At 39.5% G+C, this 20,742-nt stretch overlaps 1 protein-coding gene across 1 annotated transcript; it reads right to left on the minus strand.

Annotated features, from left to right (window-relative positions):
- Positions 1–13,184: 13,184 nt before the first annotated feature.
- Positions 13,185–14,093, minus strand: LOC112865163 (olfactory receptor 4C11-like). The gene has a single exon (XM_086679389.1). It carries the CDS (start codon positions 14,091–14,093, stop codon positions 13,185–13,187), a length of 909 nt encoding a protein of 302 aa, XP_086535515.1.
- Positions 14,094–20,742: the final 6,649 nt, after the last annotated feature.

Genomic DNA, 20,742 nt, shown 5'->3' on the forward strand with positions numbered 1-20,742 from the left:
TCCTGTGATCACAATGCAAACAAAATTGCACTATTTTTTGTTCTGTTTTCTTGACTTAATCCGTCATGGATAGAGAAAGGAATTCCATTTTTTTCTTCTTGCCTCAAACTCATTAGTAAAATTATCTAATAGGACGAGCACAGTCCTGTAATATTTAAATTTTAATATTTAATTCTGAAATGTTTAAATCTATTAAAGTAGAAAATTTATCTTTTAAAATAATTTTTTTCTTTTTGTTTGGTTTGGACATTTGTAGAGAATGATGAACAATGAAGAGTCTTGATGGGACAAAGAAGAAAATTTCCCTCCAATGGGACAAAGAAGAAAATTTCCAAGGTAGGGTAGAGAGGAGAAAGAGAAGAAAGAAAAGTTAAGATGTAAGATACTGGATCAAGTTAGAAACACTGTCTTTGAAGGGAAGGAAAATACAAAACCACATGGGGATTCTAAATGTTCTATGTACCACTTCTGGTACCCACAAAGATTTCTGTCTAGATTGCTTCCCAGAAGGGCATGCTACAACAAAAACGGACCTGTGGCTCCCAACTACTAACATAAGACTAAGTAATTAACAATTGCCATGAGTTCTATTCTTACATGTTTTGATAAACTTGAAGCATACAAGGTATAATGAACAGATAAATCTCAAACACCTTGGATCATGGTAAGCTGATCCCTTCTGAGAACATGAGGCTGGCCTTTCTTAATCATTCAAGTTTTTCCACAAATACTCATAAGACTAGGAGAAGTTCCCAAAATATAAACCACAAAACCTTCTACTTCCTGTAATTTCAAGAAAATTAACACTTTTACTGTCCTTTTTTTCCTTCTCACTTCCCCTCAATCCTTAACTTTCCCATCTGCTTAATCTTGTTATGAAAGCCTTTCACTTCCAACTTTGATTCCAACTCAAGTCTGCTCTTGACTTCTGATCTTATCCTTGTGAGAGGCTCCAAGCTGATGTCACAGAGCCTGCTTAAGATTCTCTCTCTACCTCTCTTTCTGCACCTCTCCTACTCATTCTCTCTCTCTCTCTCTCTCTCAAATAAATAAATAAATAAGGGGTAAATATATGTGCAAAACAAATAATATGATTTCTATAGCAGCAAAAACCCACATTAACTTTTTTCTGTTTTGTTTTGTTTTTTTGTTTGTTCGTTTTTACTGTAGATGGTGGACTTTGTCATAAATAGGAGAATTTTATTTTAATACTTTCCCATCCAGGTACCAAATATTAAAGACCTAAACTTAAATGTCCTCTTGATACAGCTGCTACCTGCCTCCTAAATCCCCTGAGAGTTGTGTGCTGGCCCCCAGACTACAGCCACGAACCAGGCTAAAAGCTGAATGTGTTGTATTTTTTCTAATTTGTTTATTTAAATTCAAGTTAGTTAACACACAGCGTAGTATCGGTTTCAGGAGTCGAACCCAGTGATGCATCACTTCCATGTAACACCCACTGCTCATCCCAACAAGTGTCCTCCTTAATGCCCCTCGTTCATTTAGCCCGTTCTCCCACACACCTCCCATCCAGCAACACTCCAGGTTGTTCTCTGTTTTTAAGAGTCTCTTATGGTTCGCCTCCCTCTCCATTTTTATCTTATTTTTCCTTCCCTTCCCTTATGTACATCTGTGGTGTTTCTTAAATTTCACATATGATTGAAATTATATGATACTTGTCTTTCCCTGACTTATTTCACTTAGCATAATATACTCGAGTTCCATCCACATCTTGCAAATGGCAAGATTTCATTCTTTTAAAAAAATGCTTATTTATTTTAAGAGAGACAGCAGGCATGGAGGAGAGGCAGAGAGACAGGGACACAGAGAATCCCAAGCAGGCTCTTCACTGTCAGTGCAGAGCCAGACACGGTGCTTGATCTCACAAACTGTGAGATCATGACCTGAGTCGAAGCCAAGAGTCAAATGTTTAACCGACTGAGCCACCAAGGTGCCACAAGATTTCATTTCTTTACTGGTTATGGGCCTGTTCAAATTTTCGATTTATTCCTGCTTAAGTTTGGTAGTGTGTGATTTTCTAGGAATCTGTCAATTTCTTCCAGATTGTCCAGTTTTTTGGCATATAATTTTTCATAGTATTCTCTTCTAATTGTTTGTGTTTCTGTGGCGTTAGTTGTGATCCTTCCTCTTTCAGTTCTAAATTTTATCAGTTTGGGTCCTTTCTCTTTTCTTTTTGATAAGTCTGGCTAGCAACTTATCAATTTTTTCTTATTCTTTCAAAACACCAGCTTTTAGTTTTATTGATCTGTTCTACTGGATTTTTTTGTTTCTATATTGTTCATTTCTGTTCTAATCTTTGTTATTTTCCTTCTTCTGCTGGCTTAGACTTTATTGTTTGCCCCTTTTCTGGCACCTTGAGGAGGAAGTTTAGGTTGTGGACTTGGGAACTTTCTTGCTTCTTGAAGTAGACCTGAATTGCAATATACTTCCCTCTTAGGACTGCCTCTGCTGCATACCAAAGGGTTTGGTTTGTCATGTTTTCATTTTCATTTTCTCCCATGTATTTTTTATTTCTTCTTTAATTTCCTGGTTAACCCATTCATTGTTTAGTAGGATGTTCTTTAGCCTCCACCTATTTGAGGGCTTTTCAAATTTTTTTCTTGTTTGATTTCAAGTTTCATAGTGCTATGATCTGAAAATATGCATGGTATGATCTCAATCTTTTTGTATCTGTTCAGGGCTGATTTGTGACCCAGTATGTGATCTATTCTGGGGAATGTCCCATGTGTCTTTGAGAAAAATGTGTATTCTGCTGCTTTAAGATGAAATGTCCTGAATTCATCTAATAAGTCCATATGGGCCAGTGTGCCATTCAAACCCATTGTTTCCTTTTTGATTTTCTGTTTAGATTATCTGTTCATTGCCCTAAGTGGGGTATTAAAGTCTCCTACTATTATGTCATTATTATCAATGAGTTTCTTTATGTTTGTCATTAACTGATTTACATATTTGCTTCCAAGTTGTGAGCATAAATATTTATAATTGTTAGATCTTCTTGGTGGATAGGTCCCTTAGTTATGATGTAATGCACTTCTTCATCTCTTGTTACAGCCTTTGTTTTTAAATCTAGCCTGTCTGATGGGGTGCCTGGGTGGCTCAGTCAGTTAAGCATCCGACTTCACCTCAGGTCATGATTTCGCGGTAGGTGGGTTTGAGCACTGCGTCGGGCTCTGTACTGGCAACTTGGAGCCTGGAGCCTGCTTTGGATTCTGTGTGTGTGTCTCTCTCTCTCTTTCTCTGCTCCTCCCCTGCTCACACTCTGTCTTTGTCTCTGTCTCTGTATCCCTATCAAAAATAAATAAACATTAAAAAAATTTAAATCTAGTTTGTCTGATATAAGTATGGCCACTCTGGCTTTCTTTTGACCTCCATCCCCTCACTTTCAATCTGCAGGTGTCTTTAGGTCTAAAATGAGCCTCTTTTAGGCAGCGTATAGATGAATCTTGTTTTCTCATCCATTCTGATACCCTATGTCTTTTGGTTGGAGAATTTAGTCCATTTACATTCAGAGTGATTACTGAAGGACATGAATTTAGTGCCATTGTGTTACCTATAGAGTTGATATTTCTGGGGATGTTCTCTTGTCCCTTGTAGTCTTTATTGCTTCTCTTTTCTTTTATCTCCACTCAGAGAGCCCCCCTTAAAATTTCTTACAGGGCGAGGCACCTGGGTTGCTCAGTTGGTTAAGCAACTGACTCTTGATTTCAGCTCAGGTCATGATCTCAAGGTTCATGTTTTCAAGCCCCACGTTGGGCTCCACGCTGACAGTGCAGAGCCTGCTTGGAATTCTCTCTCTCTCTGCCTCTGTGTGTGTGTCTCTCTGTGTGTGTGTCTCTTTCTCTCTCTTCCTTCTCTCTCTCTCTCTCTCTCTCTCTCAAAATAAATGAATAAAAACTTTTAAAAGAAAATAAAAATAAATAACATTTCTTACAGGGCTGGTTTAGTGGTCATGACCTCCTTTAATTTTTGCTCATCTGGTAAACTCCTTATTTCTCCTTCTATTTATTTTCCCATTTAGTACATTGAACATTTTCTGCCACTCCCTTCTGGCCAGCCAAGCTTCAATGGACAAGTCTGTTACTAACCTTATGTGTCTACCCTCTTAGGTCAAGGACCTTTTGTCTCTGGTTGCTTTCAGAATTCTCTCTTTATCTTTGTATTTTGCAAGTTTCACTATAATATGTCTTGGTGTTGACCTGTTTTGTTGATTTTGAGGGGAGTTCTCTCTGCTTTTTGGACCTGATTGCTAATTTCCTTCCCTGGATTAGGGACGTTCTCAGCTATATTTTGTTTGAATAAACCTTCTGCTTCTTTTTCCCACTCTTCTTCTTTTTGAAATCCTACAATATGGCTGTTGTTTCATTTCATGGAATCACTTAGTTCTCTAAGTCTCCCCTCATGACTTAGTAATTTCCTTTCCCTCTTATATCCAGCTTCATTATTTTCCATAATTTCACCTTTGATCTCCTCTATTCTCCCCTGTTACTTCAATCTTCACTCTCACTGTATCCAGTTTGTTTTGCGTCTCAGCTATAGCCTTTTTTCATTCATCCTGACTAGTTCTTAGGTCTTTGATCTCTGCAGCAAGGATTTCTCTGGTGTCTTCTATGCTTTTTTTCAAGCCCAGCTTGTAGTCTTATGACTGTTGCCCTAAATTCTTATTTGGATATATTACTTATATCTGTTTTGAGCAAACCTTTGGCTGTGATTTCTTCTTGACCTTTCTATTGGGAAGAATCCCAGCATCTTCTCATTTTTGGCTAAGTTTCTGTCTTTGGGGTACTTTTAAATCTTGATATGTTTCCTGCACCTGAGAGTACTGCCATATTACAAAGGGGTCATACACTGTCCAGGGCCTGGCACTTCAGAAAGTGTTTCTCGTGTATGCTGTGTACGCTCAGTTGTTGAGTTTTTTGGCTGCTCTTTCCCACCCGTCAGTCCCCTGCAGAGCTACTCTTTGCTTGCAGTGGGGAGTGTTTGCACCTTTAAGTGGGTGTGGTTCGATTTGTTTGTTGAAGTAACCCTCACACCTACCAGGCTATCCCCCTCCAACTGTGGTGGTCCTTCTGCCACCCTGCAGATCAATTTCCTGGGTGTTCCAAGTGATCTGCCCTCGATCCAAATGTGCTCAAGGGACAAGAAAAGCCCAGGGTCCCCCTACGTCTCCGCTGTCTTAATACGTCCCCAAAATGTGTTGTAATTTTTAAAGCCTTGTTGATTTATGTTCAAAATACCAAAAATGTATGAAAAAATGTTCTCATCTTAAAGAAAGAATCAGTAGATTTTAAGGATTGACTCTATAATAATTCTCCTTTGACAGATATCTCTCAACTGAGATAACCTCCTGCCCCCTGAGATTGGAAACAGTCAACCAAAGAGCAGAAGCTACAAGGGCCAGCCCTAGGGTCCTGGCACTGTAACATGCTCTAGGTGGGAAATGACACCATGTAAGTAAAGTGATTTTAACCATCGATCCCATGAAAACTGATTTGAAAAACATTTACACAGATAGGTATGACGAAGTGGAAGGATCTTGCTAATTACAGGAAGAGTTAGCAACACCTATTTAGGTTCCAATCAACAATAGATGATGCTGCCCAGGCTGCTGCTGGGTGGGAACAACAGGGTTAAGTCTGCCTTGCTGCCAGACTTCAGGTGCCAAATAGACCATTTACAGAACTCTTAACTAAAGCACAGCACCTTTCAGACCTTTCCAGAAAAATAAAGAGACAAGATTCTAAACCTTGAGGAAGAAGGAAACGCTTACACTGAAAAGAATGAACAATACATTTTTTAATTGGGGGATTTGTCACAGCTGTGGACAGACGAGCTAAGCCAAAGTTATGATATAGCTTTGTTAAAAACCAATTTCCAGGATGATTTCCTAGACAGGTAAAGGACAAAGCCACCCATCCTCCTCCTGTTCAGATGAAGGCAACCTGGTCAATGGTGATTTCTCTAACAGCTTCTACAACTCTTGGGTTGATTTGGCTCTTTTGCAATCTTGCCACAAGGTGGCGATCGAGTGAGGTCGTAGTACAAGTTCCAGCTCCAGGTTTCACCTAGGACTAGAGGATTTTGTATCTTTGCGGGTCCAGAAAATGTTCGTGGATTGTGTGAAGTTTTAACCACGTTGTACTTCATCCTGTGAGTGGTATGGAGGGACCACGCTAGCCGATTTCACCCTACATTCACCACTTGGATCTCAAGTGAGCCATTGATGCTGCTGGGGTATTATACTGTCCACAGTCCATTTACTCTCTGTTGTCCTAAAGGGACTGTCATTTCACTGGTAGCACTTGTTAGCGTCAGCAGTATTGGTGACAACAGTGTATCCTAAAGAATTATTTATCTTCTCCTGTATCGTTAAATTTTTAAAAATTATTTTAGAGAGAGAGAGAGACCAAGCAGAGGAGAGGAGCAGAAGGAGAGAGAGGATCTTAAGCAGGTTCCTTTTTCAGCACAGAGTTCGACACAGGGCTTGATCCCAAGACCCTGAGACCTTGACCGGAGCCGAAATCAAGAGTCGGTCACTTAACCAACTGAGCCACCCAGACACTCCGATTCCCTTCTGTCTTTAAACCCCAGATAATTCTCTTTTCTCAGTCTCAACCAATGATTTTACTTTCTAATTCGTTGAGAAACTTGAAGCAATCTGAAAAGAATTCGTATAAGCACATCACCCCATCTGCCCCACCTCAGCATCTGTACCCACATAAGCAGCCCCCTGCCTGTTATCATGGAATTTGGCTCCTTAGAAACCATCTGTTCTACCATCTGAAGCCAATGTTCCACTATGTACTGGATCCTATTTCCTTCTGTCCATGTGAGACCAGTGGTCTGATAATCATCCCTCTTTCCTCAGCGCCTTTTCATCCCTTCAGGATCACTCCCATCATCGTGGAACCATCCAGTTGTTTCCTCTATCTGAAAAAGGCCCTTCTCTCAACCTCATTCCTTGCCAGCTACTTTCTGCATTGATTTCTGCTCAGGTCATGATCTCATGGTTCATGGGATCAAGCCCCGCATCGGATGCCATGCTGACGGTGCCAGTGTGGAACCTGCTTGGGATTCTCTCTCTTCTTCTCTCTCTGTGTCACCCACCTCTTCAAATTAAATAAATAAACATAAAAAACCACCCGTCACTTAATCTGACCTACAAGGTGTCAATGTGTCACCAAAACACAGAACTTCAAACGTCTCTTCAAAACATCTCATCATGTATAAATTACTACTATATGCATATTTTAACACATATTAACATGTTAGCTACTTAATAAATTTTGAAAATTGATATCAGACAAAATGATCAGTTTATTCCTGGATGGACATTATTCCAGTTACCAAGGAATTCCCATTCTGCTTCTTCTTTCCTTTCCCACGTTATAAAGACTTTAAAGATCTTCCTATATGAGTCTTTTTTTTCTTGTTAGCAGCTTTAAGGGTACCTGAATGACTCAGTTGGTTGAGCGTCTGATTCTTTATTTCTGTCAGCCCTGCAACAAGTTGACAGCATGGAGTTTGCTTAGGATTCTCTCTTCCTCCTCCTTCTCCTCCTCCTTCTCCTCTTCCTCCTCCTTCTCCTCCTCCTTCTCCTCCTCCTCCTTCTCTCTGCCCCTCCTGAGCTTGCACACACTCTCTCTATCACTCTCTAACCCTCTATCAATTAAATAAACTTTAACAAAAATAATAAAAGTTTCCTGGGGTACCTGGGCTCCTCAGTCAATTAAGCATCCAATTCTTGATCTCAGTTCAGGGCTTGATCGCAGTGTCATGAGTTCAAGCCCTCCATTGGGTTCTGCACTGGTCATAAAGCCTACTTAAAAAAAAAAGAGAGAGAGAGAATAAAACATTCTTGGCTTCTTTCTGTCTTCTGATCGTCGTATCATTCCTGGGAGGCTGGAATACAAACAAGGACAAGTTGAGGGTCAGCACTGGAAAAACACTAAAGAAATACCATTTAGTGCAGGATATAATATTTAAGTAATGAATGGGAGTCACCAAGAGATCAATTGTGCAGGTGCTAAAATAATTATGAATGAGACACAAAAATTAAAAATTGGCAACAGCAAATCAGGAAAAAAAAATAGGATCCTAGGAGATAATGTAAGTCAGTTTGTCTATCTCAGAGTAGAGAATCTTGATGGGTTAGGAATTCTTTTATGGAAGCAAAGTTCTGCCTTCCACTTATGTTGTGGAGCTGGACAAAATATATGAAACACTGTTTTCATTATTGGACAACTGGCAACACAGGGAAGGGATCCTTTAGAGAAAGGAAACAGATCAGGCGAGCACTGGGTCAGACCCAGGATTTGCAGGAACACATCAGACCACAGTGCAGGAAGGCAGTCTGATGCTAAAGTTGTCCCTGAGACAAGGATTCAGAGCACAGGGCTCAAGGCACCTGAAGAGGCTGCATCGGGGGGGAGGTTCCAGAAGTTTCTGAAAGGTCCTTTGCCATCGAAGTTTTGCTCAATACTGAGAATATTAAATTATGTATGTGGGATGAAACCACACAAGACAGAGTAATGAACAGAAAAAGACATTTTCTCAGTCACCCTACACATTCCTTGCAACTGGGGTCTCTGCTTCACATAGTAGGTCGAGAACAGGCAGACTAATTCCATCAGCTTGTAACTGAAAGGGTGGTCCCTTCAGTGGCCATGCTCGGCAGAAGACCCCAGACACTGGCGATGTGAGCTGGTTTTCTTAACGCTTTAGCCTCAGACTGGTGCACAAAGCCTCCACTCACATTCCTCAAAATGTAAGCTATACCTTCAACATCCACAGGGGCCAGGTAGATAAATTCTAAGACACTTGCATGTAACTGAAAGGCAGCTGGGAAATGAGAGAAGAAAGGGAACTTTTCCTGTGAGTGACTTAACTCTCCCTGGTGTAACTTGTCAGTGAAGCACTAAATATATACCCTGCTCAGTCCCATGTTTGAACCCTTTTAACTAATTTCTCTAAGCAATGTTTTTCAGAAGATCATCTTGGTTGTTTCAGAGAGATGACACTTGCTTTTTAAGTTCTTCGAAGAGTTTAAAAATATTTCAGTTTATTTAAACATTATTGATTATGTGTATTGTGATCATGCAAACATAAGCAATAATAATGAAGGGTATCTATTGTGCATTTATCATATCACAGGCACTTCCCTAAGCACTTTATCAATGTTAACTCATCTCATCTTTGCCACAAGTCTATACATTCACTATTGTTGTGCTCCCATTTGGCAGATGAGCTACCTGAGATACAAAGAGATTAAGTGAATTGTTCCAGATAAATTTCTAAGCTGAGTTTAAAGCCCAGTTTAACCTCACGCTTCTAAATTCCTCTATGCCAATTCCCTGGAGATAGGAAATGTAAAAGCCATGGAAAGGTATACAAATTAATTAAATTCAACAAAATGTGATGAATATGTTGAGATGTAATTTACAAGTACTAAGGGAGTGTAAATAAAGAGCCTTTGGCTGAGCCATTTGGGCCAACGAAAAGCTTCCTAGAAGAGATGACATTGAAGTTGAGTCTGAAAACATGAGTAAGATGTTTCCAAGTTAGCCAAAGTAAAGGACATTCCAGGTAATGGGACCAGCATGAACAAAGACAGAGTATACTATAGGCACTGCTAAGGATGAAATCAATTAAATTCTACAAAACACGTTGAAAACTCCCTGGCATGTGGTAAGCATTTGGGCCAGATTTATTACACTGTGCCCACAGTTATTAGCCTCCCTGTATCTACACTAGTTTCCTTGTAACTTTGCAGACCTTCCCTTTCTGAGTCTGGGAAGTCCTTGTGACTCACTTTGGCCGATAGAACGTGGTAGACACCCCGACAGAACGCCCGTTCTGAGCCTCTGCCTCCAGAGGTTTGTGCACTTTCATTTGCTCTCTGAGACACTTCTGCCATGAGAACACCCCGGATTAGCATGCTGGACAACAGGCCACCAGGGAAAGAGCACCACCGTCCCATTCAAGATCATATCGTATCAGACTATAGCTAATCAAACCCAAACACCCGAGAGGTCCCAGAGAAGATCATAGAGTCACCCATCCACCTGAAGCTGACTGCAGATGTTTAAATGAGCTCAACTAAAAGTAGAAGTACACCCCATCTGATCCATAAACTAACAATTAAAACACACACACACACACACACACACACACACACACACACACACATATATATACTATATATATATATATATATATATATATATATAGTTTTATGTTACTGAGATTGCATGGTTGTTTCACAGCAAGAGCTAACAGATATGGGATTGAATAATAATAGCTATCATTATTTTTGGTCTGAAGAAATTCAGGATGTACAGGACATATAGTTTTAGTCAGAAAGATACAGAAAATAGTGTTGGAGAGGTACATACTGGCAACTACGGTGTGTTAGGTTAAGGAGCTCAGACTGAATACCATAAGCAATCTGTTGAAAACCCCAGAAGAGGTAATGAAAGATATCAAATAAGACAGAGAAACAAAATTCAAATCAGAAGAAAGTCAGGTTGGAGATCGAATATGGTGAACATTGATGTATCAGTGTTAGTTGAAACTAGGAGAGTAGATAACAGTATCCAAGTAATGCGTGTGATGAGAAGAATGAGCCAAGGGTAGAACCTAGGTTTAAAAGGGCTTTTAGAAGACAGGAAATTATAGCAGCAAAAAGTGGACCAGGAAGTTAAGATTAGAGAAGTACCAAAATAATCATGATACCATGACATGATGGAAGTCAAGGAATAGAATTACCATGGAAAGAAAGTGGGATTTTTCTGGGAAAAGATGACTTGAGAAAAAAAAAAATCTTTAAATCCCATGCCTTCCTTTCCAATTTTAAACTATAAGAACAATTTAAAATAACAAAACTATGGCTGGACCTAAGGAAAAAAACACCTAAATTTGAAACATTTTAAGGAATGTCTTTAGACTTAGGTTCCATGAGGATTGGGGTTGTAACTCTCTCATTCAACTTTGTATCCATCAGTCATGGAACCTAGTATGCATTTAGTACACAATGTGTTGAAAGAAGAGAAAGAAGGAAGGAAGAATGGATGAGAAGGAGGGAGGAAGAGAGGAGGAGGGAGCACTAGGGGGAAGGAAAGACAGAAGGGAGGGAGGAAAAGAGGGAGACTTTTGAAGGTTACTACTGGCTTTCTAAGTGCTAACAGGGGGTCATCAGTGATCATAAGAAAGAGAAATATTCTTCCCACATCAAGGATACTAAAATTAGAAAGCTTACAAAAATCCCCCAAAGGGAAGGCAAATAAAAAGCTTTCAACATTTGCCAGAAGCAGAGTCAGCCAATTTGTTAAGTTACCAGGTCAAGTAAGACCTTTCTGTCCCCTGACCACTTCTCCCACCCCTCCCAACCGAGTCCTTATCTAAAATCTGGGGGAATCTAGACTCTATATGATCTAAGAATGAGAAGAAAATTCATGAAGCTTTCCAAGCACACACAAACATATCTTTTCTCTCGCTATATAAAATTTTAAGGAGCAACAAGAGATAAGAATTAAAAAAAAGTTTTATTATATCTTGGTTACTTAAGAACCAATAATACTAAATATAATAATCAAATGACCAGATTCAAAGGTTTCAGAAATGAAACTGCAAGACACAAAATTAGGAATATCTTGAGTCTTAGAACATCAAACATAATTGCCTCTTGTAAATATGGCACTGAGAGCTCTGACGAATGTCTTCCTTGGAACTTAACTATTTATTCTGCCACCTCTTTCTATGTAGGAGTCTTGGGCATCTTTGATGGGACATGATAACAGTTGGTCTTCAGTTGGTAGAAATGTTTCACATACTCATGACGTTCATTGGATTCTTTTCTCATTAGCCTATATCACTTAAAGCAATACTTCTTGGTGCCAACTTGATGGGAATTATAAACTCAGATACTGAAATAGAATCACATGACGGTACTTAATTATGAGATCGTGATGCGGTGTGGTGCTGTATGCATCACACGCCTCAATTACGTCATCTTCAAAATGCAAATACGTATTTTAAAACATCCTCCTACAAAACCAAAAGACCAAAATTGACAAGCACTGAGGCAGCCTTTCCCATCCTGGATTCTTCCAGGGAATCTGAAACTGGATTTTTCAGACACTATTCAGAGGCAAAAAAGAAACTGTTTTCATGATGCCCAAATACACATGACAGCCAGGAAAGCTAAGCCAAGCTAGGTCAATGTTATAGAGATACCCTGAAATTGCACTTTTTTTTCCTCCAAACGTTCAGATTCCCAAAAAGTGGTTCTCCAAATATAAAAAGAGCAAAGCTTCTTCTCTCCTCACCTTTTATTTCTCTTCATTGTTCATTGTGCATTGTTCTCTAACCCCTCTTCTATCCTATATCCCTCCACATATTCCTGCTGCCAACCACCTCACTGCCTCTTCTCTGTGAAGATCATGGGGACAGACAGCCTGACAAAAAGCAGATACCGCCCATCACTGCCAAGTGTAAAACTCTCCTTCTCCCACCATTCACAGAACTTTGAGAGTGTTTTCCAGGGACAGTCCAGGTTTTCAGTGAGGTTTCCAGCTTTTCGTGGAGTTTGAGGGTCCATCCATGTAGGTGCCCCAGTGAGTCAGCCTCAGGAACAGATTCCACCATAGAATTTTCTCAGAACATCTTGTGCAAGTCCCAGGTTGTCAAGACCGCTACCTCCATTTCTAGGTTCCAGTTCCATATGGATTAGCTCCATGTCCAAGTTCTTGAGGACCAGAATAAAATCTAGAAAAAGAATTGGTGTGTGCACACACATACACACACTACACAATCATGCTGCCACTAGTCAGTACATTTCTTTCTAAATACAAATACAAATTTGTACAGGAAGTGAGATTATCATGAAAACATGGCCAGATGTCAACTAAGGACCAGCTTAAGTTGTTCAAAATGGTTACGAACTTCAAGTAATCCTATTCTAATGCACTCCTTTCAGAAAAAGGGATATGTACTTATTTGTATTTATCACTATTAATACAAATAAATATATGCAATATGAGTACAATTAAAATTTCTCAATTGTTTTTCCCCCAATGAGAAAATTTTACTTTTCCTGTCCATGAAGGAAAATCAAGCTCTTAAGGAAATACACATTAGAATCCCTGAATATCCTGTATCAACAGAAGTCATACTTTGCTACACCATAACTTTTTCATGGCATTTTTCACTTCAACATTCCTCAGGGTATAGATCAGAGGGTTGAGCAAGGGTGTCCCAATTGTATAAAACACAGCCACCATCTTGTCTATTGGAAATGTGGTTGGGGGGCGTGTGTATATGAATATACATGGACCAAAAAATAGGACAACCACAATAAAGTGGGAGGTGCAGGTGGAAAGGGCTTTTCGCCTTCCTTCAGCACTGTGGTTTCGCAGAGAGTACAAGATGACAACATAGGACATAAGCAGGATTATGAAACTCACCGTGCATATGGCCCCACTGTTAGAAACAAGTAGCAAATTTATCACGTAAGTGTCCATACAGGCAAGTTTCAACAAGGGCTGAAAGTCACAGAAATAGTGGTCAATCACGTTGGAGCCACAGAAAGGCAATCTCAAAGCCAGGAAAATTTGTGCTGAAGAGTGGATACAGGATCCCACCCAGCTCAAAATCATCAGCACACTGCAGACATGCTGGCTCATGATGGTTGTGTATCTCAAGGGCTTACAAATAGCTATGTAGCGATCAAAAGCCATGAGGATGAGCACGAAGATTTCCAGGCACCCAAAGAAATGAGCTGCAAAGACCTGAGTCATGCACTCATTGTACGAAATGGTATTCTTCTGAGTAATGGCACCCACAATCAATCTGGGAGCTATGGTTGTAGAGAGGCAAGCATCAGAAAACGACAGATAGAATAGGAAGAAGTACATGGGACTCCCAAGGGTCTTGCTTGTTTTAATAGTCACCAAAATGAGAAAGTTCCCCAACAGTGTCGCAAGGTAAAGAATCAAGAAGACCCCAAATACTGCCTTCTGCTTTACTGGATCCTGTGTCAGCCCAAAGAGAATGAATTCAGTCACACTGCTATTCATCGCAATTCTACTGGCTGAAAGTAAGGTGCAGTTGAGGACAAGGGCTGAATCTGCAAAGAGAAGAAAAGAAGTGACAGCTTGGGAAGATCGGTGGGCTGAACTCTGAATGCCTTGCTTTTGCTCCATGTTATGTTACCTCTGACTGCCTTCAATCCTCTATGACTCTTGGTAAATGTGCAGATGCCCAAGCCTCTCCCAGATCTATCTGTCGATTCAGAAGCTAACTTCCTTGGATCAAAGCCTTTGCATTTGGGGAGATAAAATTAAATGTCCTTTAAAAATTCAATTCCTACCAAGATAGAAAACTGCAGCACTTGAACTTTCCTTGGGCAAGTGACTTATCTTGCTGGAAATTTAGCCTTCATATTAAAAATACAGTGCAAATATTTGCCTTACCTGATCCTGAGTTTCCATAAGAATTAAACATATTTTTATGCACACATATAGACACATATATTTCATGTGTTATGCATTTTATCTACATGCTTTGAATTCTGAAAAACACTATTCCACTATAATTAAGCACTCATACTGTTGAGGAGTCCCTCTTGATGAAAATATTCTCAGTTCAGTTCACTCATTTTTGGGTCTCTGACCCCTTCATCTCTGACCCCGTCAATATCTTGGATGAAATATGATTTACAAAAATCTATTTTCACAGTCTTTTACTTACACCTCTCGTGTTCAATGTCAACTTCCCTGATGCATTATATGACAAATGTCAGGACAACTTTGAGGTTGGCATAATTGAGGAAAATCGTTTACCTTCTTGGTTGTACTGTTGAACTTAACTCATTACAATATTGAGCATCTCGGCCTATGAATTCAACATGCTATAAAATTCCTAATGATGCCTATAATCTAAATTGTGTTTTTACTCCGAGTTGTTCATTTTTACTCTGAATTCATTAGGATACTTCTAAAAATATCATCTGAATATTATTCCATAATTCCAACACACTATGTTATGATTGTTCTATTTCAAGTTCTGGTTCCTAGCACGTATAGTTTGTCATTGAAATCATCATATAATAACATTTTGTGTCCTGATTTTGACTTGGAATTATTATAACACTTCTTCCCATGTTATTATAGTTTTCATTAGTTTCATTGTTAATTTAATTATGTGACACTGTATAAATTTTTATAAGTGGCATCTTTTTGACCATTTGTCCTTTGAGATATTTATATTGCTTCCAATTGTCACTCACATAGATAACAACTCAGAGTAATATCCCAAGTATGATATTGCCATCCCAAAGCTAGAGATTATCATTGCTATTTATAATCATTAAAAACGTTTTTCAATATTTTGTGTCTATTTGTTAGCTATATTTTATTATAGAATAATTCATGATTAACATTAATTATCCAAATTACACAGGAAAATGAGAGAAGAAAATTAAAATTTGTCTCCAGTTTATTGAATCTATAATCCTACTCTCCAGAAATAACTACTTTTGGTTTCTTCTATGCCATTTAAGAAAGATCCTATCAGTATATTTACATATGTGTGTATAGAATTCTACATCTTTTTACTATGTACAAATATGGTCAATATTTCAAGGTTGATTTTGCAGAAAAGCTGATGAACATGATGACAAAAAAAAGGTTTTGTTTTGACAGGATCTGATTCTCTCATTTGGTTAACAGAAAAAATTGTATTAAAATATGCATATACATTTTTGACCCCAACCACATTTTACATTGTTGCCACAATTTTCATGAAAATAGTGTTCTTTTGAGAATGCTTTATCTTTGTTCAGTTTGTATTTTGCAATCATGATATTTTATCTGGGATGGCTATTCATCTAGAAAAATAACTGCGTTTTTTTATTCAATGACACGGTTGCTGCAGTCAGATGTCTTGGGTTCAAATCCCAGCTCCACTATTTACTCCCTTGGGAAAGCCACTTTTAAACATAACCAGGGTTACTCTGCATATGAACTGAGAAAAAGACCCAGCATATAATAAGTGAGAATTGTGTAAGTCCCAGCCTCTGCTACTTTCCCTATTCTGATTTTATTTTTTCCCTTTTCTGTGACTTTTTTTTCCTTTTCTTATTACAAGCTACCAATTTCCCCATTCTCATTTAGCCTTTTTTCCAACATTTTAAAATTACACTATCTATGCACTTCTCTCATAATTCCATAGTTATCTTTCATTTGAAATATTGAATCCCAATTATCTGGATTCTTTTATTGTAAAGAATGGGCAGAATACTTGCTCTTAATGACTTTTGAGTTTTAAGACACATGTAGATGCAATACTACATCTGTACCACTGTTTTTCACACTAGTTTCCTTCCCCCAGTGGCTGAAATCATCTCGGCACTGTGGTTCCTGCTAATTTGCTCGCGGTGATCAGAAGCTGGGAATGGCAACTCCAAACATCGTTCATAAATACTAAAAAACAGGGGCGCCTGGGTGGCTCAGTTGGTTGAGCACCCGACTTTGGCTCAGGTCATGATCTCACGGTTCGTGAGTTCAAGCCCCGCATTGGGCTCTGTGCTGACAGCTTAGAGCCTAGAGCCTGCTTCAAATTCTGTGTCTCCCTCTCTCTCTGCCCCTCCCATTAGCACTCTCTCTCTCTCTCTCTGTCTTTCAAAAATGAATAAATGTTAAAATAAATAAATAAATAAATAAATAAATAAATAAATAAATACTAAAAACCAAATACAAAGTGCAAACAGATTCCCTATATGTGACCCATGATGACATGAGAGTAGAAATAAAATACACCTTTGGTTGTAAAGAGTTTGTGATCCAAAGATATGAAAATCAGAGGGGTGAGAGCATTTGACATGAAAGAAACCAACCAAAGTTTTAATGGAGATCATGGGACAAATAGAGAAGATCGATATGAAACCAATGCTTTAGATTGATTCTAGTGTCACAGCAGAAAAACTTGGAAAAGTAAGGTTTCCTCTCTGCCAAAGGCCATGGAAGCCACATTATGAACTTTGAACATGGTTTTGCAGTCAAGTATGAGATTTGAGGATATACAACATATGAGAGCTGATTTTATTAAGATTTATTCAGCACCTAAGAACAGAATCATTCAGCTGTTTATCAAAATTTAATCATCTGGTTTTTCTAAGTTTAGTCTAGTTGGATTTGGGCTTATCTGGAATGAGGTGCCTTCTCCCTTCAAGATGTCAGGGTTGCGCTGAAGACATCCATCTTTGAATTCCCTGCACTTAGAAACTCAATGGGCAGATACAGGTGGATCCACTGTGGCCCCAACAGAAAGAAGATTGGCCCACCAGGCATCCCGAGTATGATTCAATGGTGCCTCCGGACCTGTCCCTTCCCCTCTCAGAGAAGGAGCAGATGGGCTCCCTCTCAGCTGTCTCTGTGGGGGGCGGGGAGGAGGTAGCAAAATCACACAACTCCTCTCAGCTTTAATAGGATCATTTTGTTGTTGTTGCCTTTGACTTTGTTCTTGGTGTTAAGACTTTAGTTTTGTAGAGCAGTGTTAGATTCACAGCAACACCAACACACAGGTACAGAGATTCTCCATGTGGTCCCTAGCCCCCCACATAAATATCACCCCTGCCATTATCAGCATCTCCCTCCAGAATGGCACATTTCTCGGAACTGAGGAGCCTACTGTGACACATCCTTATCACCCAGAGTCCACAGTTTACCCCAAGGTTCACTCTTGGTGTGGTACATTCTATGGTTTGGATAAACATTAATCACAGACATCCATCATCGTAATATCATACAGAATATTTTCACTGATCTAAAAACAGGATCAGTTTAGATTCTCAAAACATGAGATATAAAAATTCCTTTCACACAGTGTCTAATACTCATTAAGTTCTAAATAAAATGGCTCACACCATTTTGTTGGAGAAAACTAACACGTTGAGGGCGATATCTATGTGAGTTTTCATTGTGAGTATTATTAGCTCATACATAGTATGAAATTGGACTGGTATCTCATAAACCAGTCAGTATTACAAATGGCCTGTCCTGGCATTCGTTAAGTGGACCCACTATGTTTCTAAACGGAAAGAAAGGACACAATTTCAGATCTTCCCTCTTACCCTCACTCTCCGTCCTCTCCCTCTTTTTACCTCCTTGCTCCAACTTGAAAAGGAAAAGCGGGCATTCGAAAAATATGGTGAATCATAAATTCTAATTCAATGGTTACTGTGGTTTTCAAGTGCAAAGGCTCAAACTCTGTGCCATAGTCTTGCTTACCACCTTTCCTCCGGTGCTTCTGCTCATGTGTGTTCCAGCCATGCCTGACACTTGCTGTCCCTCATGAATATGTCCCGACCATCTCATTCCCTACATTTTCAATGTTTCTTAGTGGCCAAATGACCTTCCTCTGAAACAACTTCCACTCTCCGTTGCTACCTGTGTCTAGAGTACCCAATTCACCCTCTCAGCAAAGCTTTCCAGGTTTTCCCAAACAAACTTCCAGTGTTAAAATCTGTGTGTGTGTGTGTGTGTGTGTGTGCGTGCGCGTGTGTTTCGTGAATTGTGCAACCCTTGATTAGAGCCATCCTTCCTTTTCCCTTTAATATTTTTGTTCATTGGATTTTATATCTCATGAGGCAGGTTCACATTGTCTATTTTGTGCACTTCTGGCCAGTCTGGGAGGCAGGTTAGGAGAGAGCAGTCAGAAAGAAACCAGTACTAGGATTGCAAGCCTTTTTTTCTCATGGCAATCTCTCCCTCTGCAGCTAGAGGTAGCCTTCGTCTTATCAGCTTTTCTTTTAAAACACCTAATTTGGGGTGCCTGGGTGGTTCACGTGATTAAGCATCAGAATCTTGGTTTCAGTTCATGTCATGATCTCACGGTGCATGGGATCAAGCCCCACATCGGGCCCTGTGCTGACGGCCTGCTTGGGATTCTCTCTCTCCCTCTCTCTGCCCCTCCCTGTTCATGATTGCTCGTGCTCTCTCTTTCTCAAAATAAATTAGTAAATATAAATAAATAAATAAATAAATAAATAAATAAATAAATAAAGGGTCAACTGCTTATTTAATTAATTTAAAAACTAAAGAAACCCACAAGTATAGGGTTCTATACCTCTGCCCCCTTGAATGTACCTCCCTTTCAATAAAAATTGGTCGTGAGACTGTGCTGCCTCAAGCAGAGGCCAGTGAAAGCTGGGAGCCCTGACTCATTCAGATCCTCTCATCACAGAGATAAATATGTTCCTGGAGCTTCAAGCTTCTCAGGAGACAGAATTAAATCATGGCAACTGCCCTAAAACCTAGTCCTGCATGGGAGGCAAGGAAAAGAACATAGTTTACTTGGGTTTGAAAACTTACCTTATTTCTTATAAAGAAGGAGATGGGATCCAATAGAGAGCTCCTAGATTTGCTCTCGCAATTCGGATTTACTTTGAAGATGAATCATGTGCAGTAAGTGTGCAACATGTGAACCGTACATCCAACTGATCTACTCAGCTTTCCACTGCAGGGTCTATGGGGAGAGGAGATACTCCACAGGTAGCCAGTCTTTCCTAGAAGGCCTGAGTTAGGGCTGTAATATCAGCAGAAAATTTCTCACTTCTATTCTTAGAACTTTCGAGAATAAAGAGGAAATAGCCTCACTATTCTGTGATACAAACATCTCTAAAGACAGCTCCGTAAGCCCAAAACAACTCCCTGGCAGAGCAGACGAATTGTACATTTCTTCCTCCTCCCTCCGATATTTATAGAGATTTCATAGAAGTCCACAAATGCCAAGCTTTTGGAGGGACAAGGACTCTGCCCTTCCCACCCAACCCCAAAGGCAAAGCTCAGTCAATCCTGGATCACAGCAAACCATGGTGCCAAGTAATCCCAAACTAGGCTGTCAACAGGCAGATTCTGTCCTCAGAGCCCCTCTCCCCATCCAGAGTCTGTCCTGAGGGACACCTCTCATCTCAGCTACCAAGTGCTCCACTCATGTCCCTGCCCTACGGAAAAAGCAAGCAGGTATAGATTACTGAAAGTTCCCAAATGCTCTGCTCTTTCAGTCAAATCTTTCTAACAGCACATAAAGCTCATAAAGCTCTGAGCCCATGTACAGGTTCAAACCCAGGTGATGTAATTGAATTCTAGCTTCACGATTACGTCTCTGTGACTTTAGGCAAGTTTCTTAACATCTCCCAGTGTATTTTAGAAAATGTTACTGTTACGTATAATATTATAAATCTTAATGATAGTCTTAAAATATTAAATGACAATGAAAACTACTGTTTGCAATCTCTACAATTTCTAAATATTTTGAAATCAGTAAGTCAGCAGGTAAAGAGAGAAGAGAAAGAAAATGGAAATGAAGATGTTTTACACGTTTTTTAAATCTTTAAGTCAAGTTAAGTTATAGTTAAGCAATGAAATGCACTTTTTATATTGAACAATTCTATACATTACTCAGTGCTCACCACAAGTGTACCCTTAACCCCCTAATCTGATTCACCCATCTGCCCACCTCCCCTCTGGCAACCACCAGTGTATTTTCTGGATTTAAGAGTCTGGGTTTTGTATTTTCCTTTGTGTGATCATTTGTCTCGTTTCTTGAATTCCACGTATGGGTGAAATCATATGGTATTTGTCTTCCTCTGTCTGACTTATTTAGCTTAGCATTATACACTCTAAGTCCATCCATGTTGTTGCAAATGGCAAGGTTTCCTTCTTG

Source organism: Puma concolor, chromosome D1 (genome assembly GCF_028749965.1).
Source record: "Puma concolor isolate L17-30 chromosome D1, mPumCon1.1.hap2, whole genome shotgun sequence".
Lineage (NCBI taxonomy): Eukaryota > Metazoa > Chordata > Mammalia > Carnivora > Felidae > Puma > Puma concolor.

What these genes read in the sequence shown, in the direction of transcription:
- LOC112865163 (XM_086679389.1), bottom strand. Translation starts at nt 14,093, where the DNA reads ATGAATAGCAGTGTGACTGAATTCATTCTCTTTGGGCTGACACAGGAT.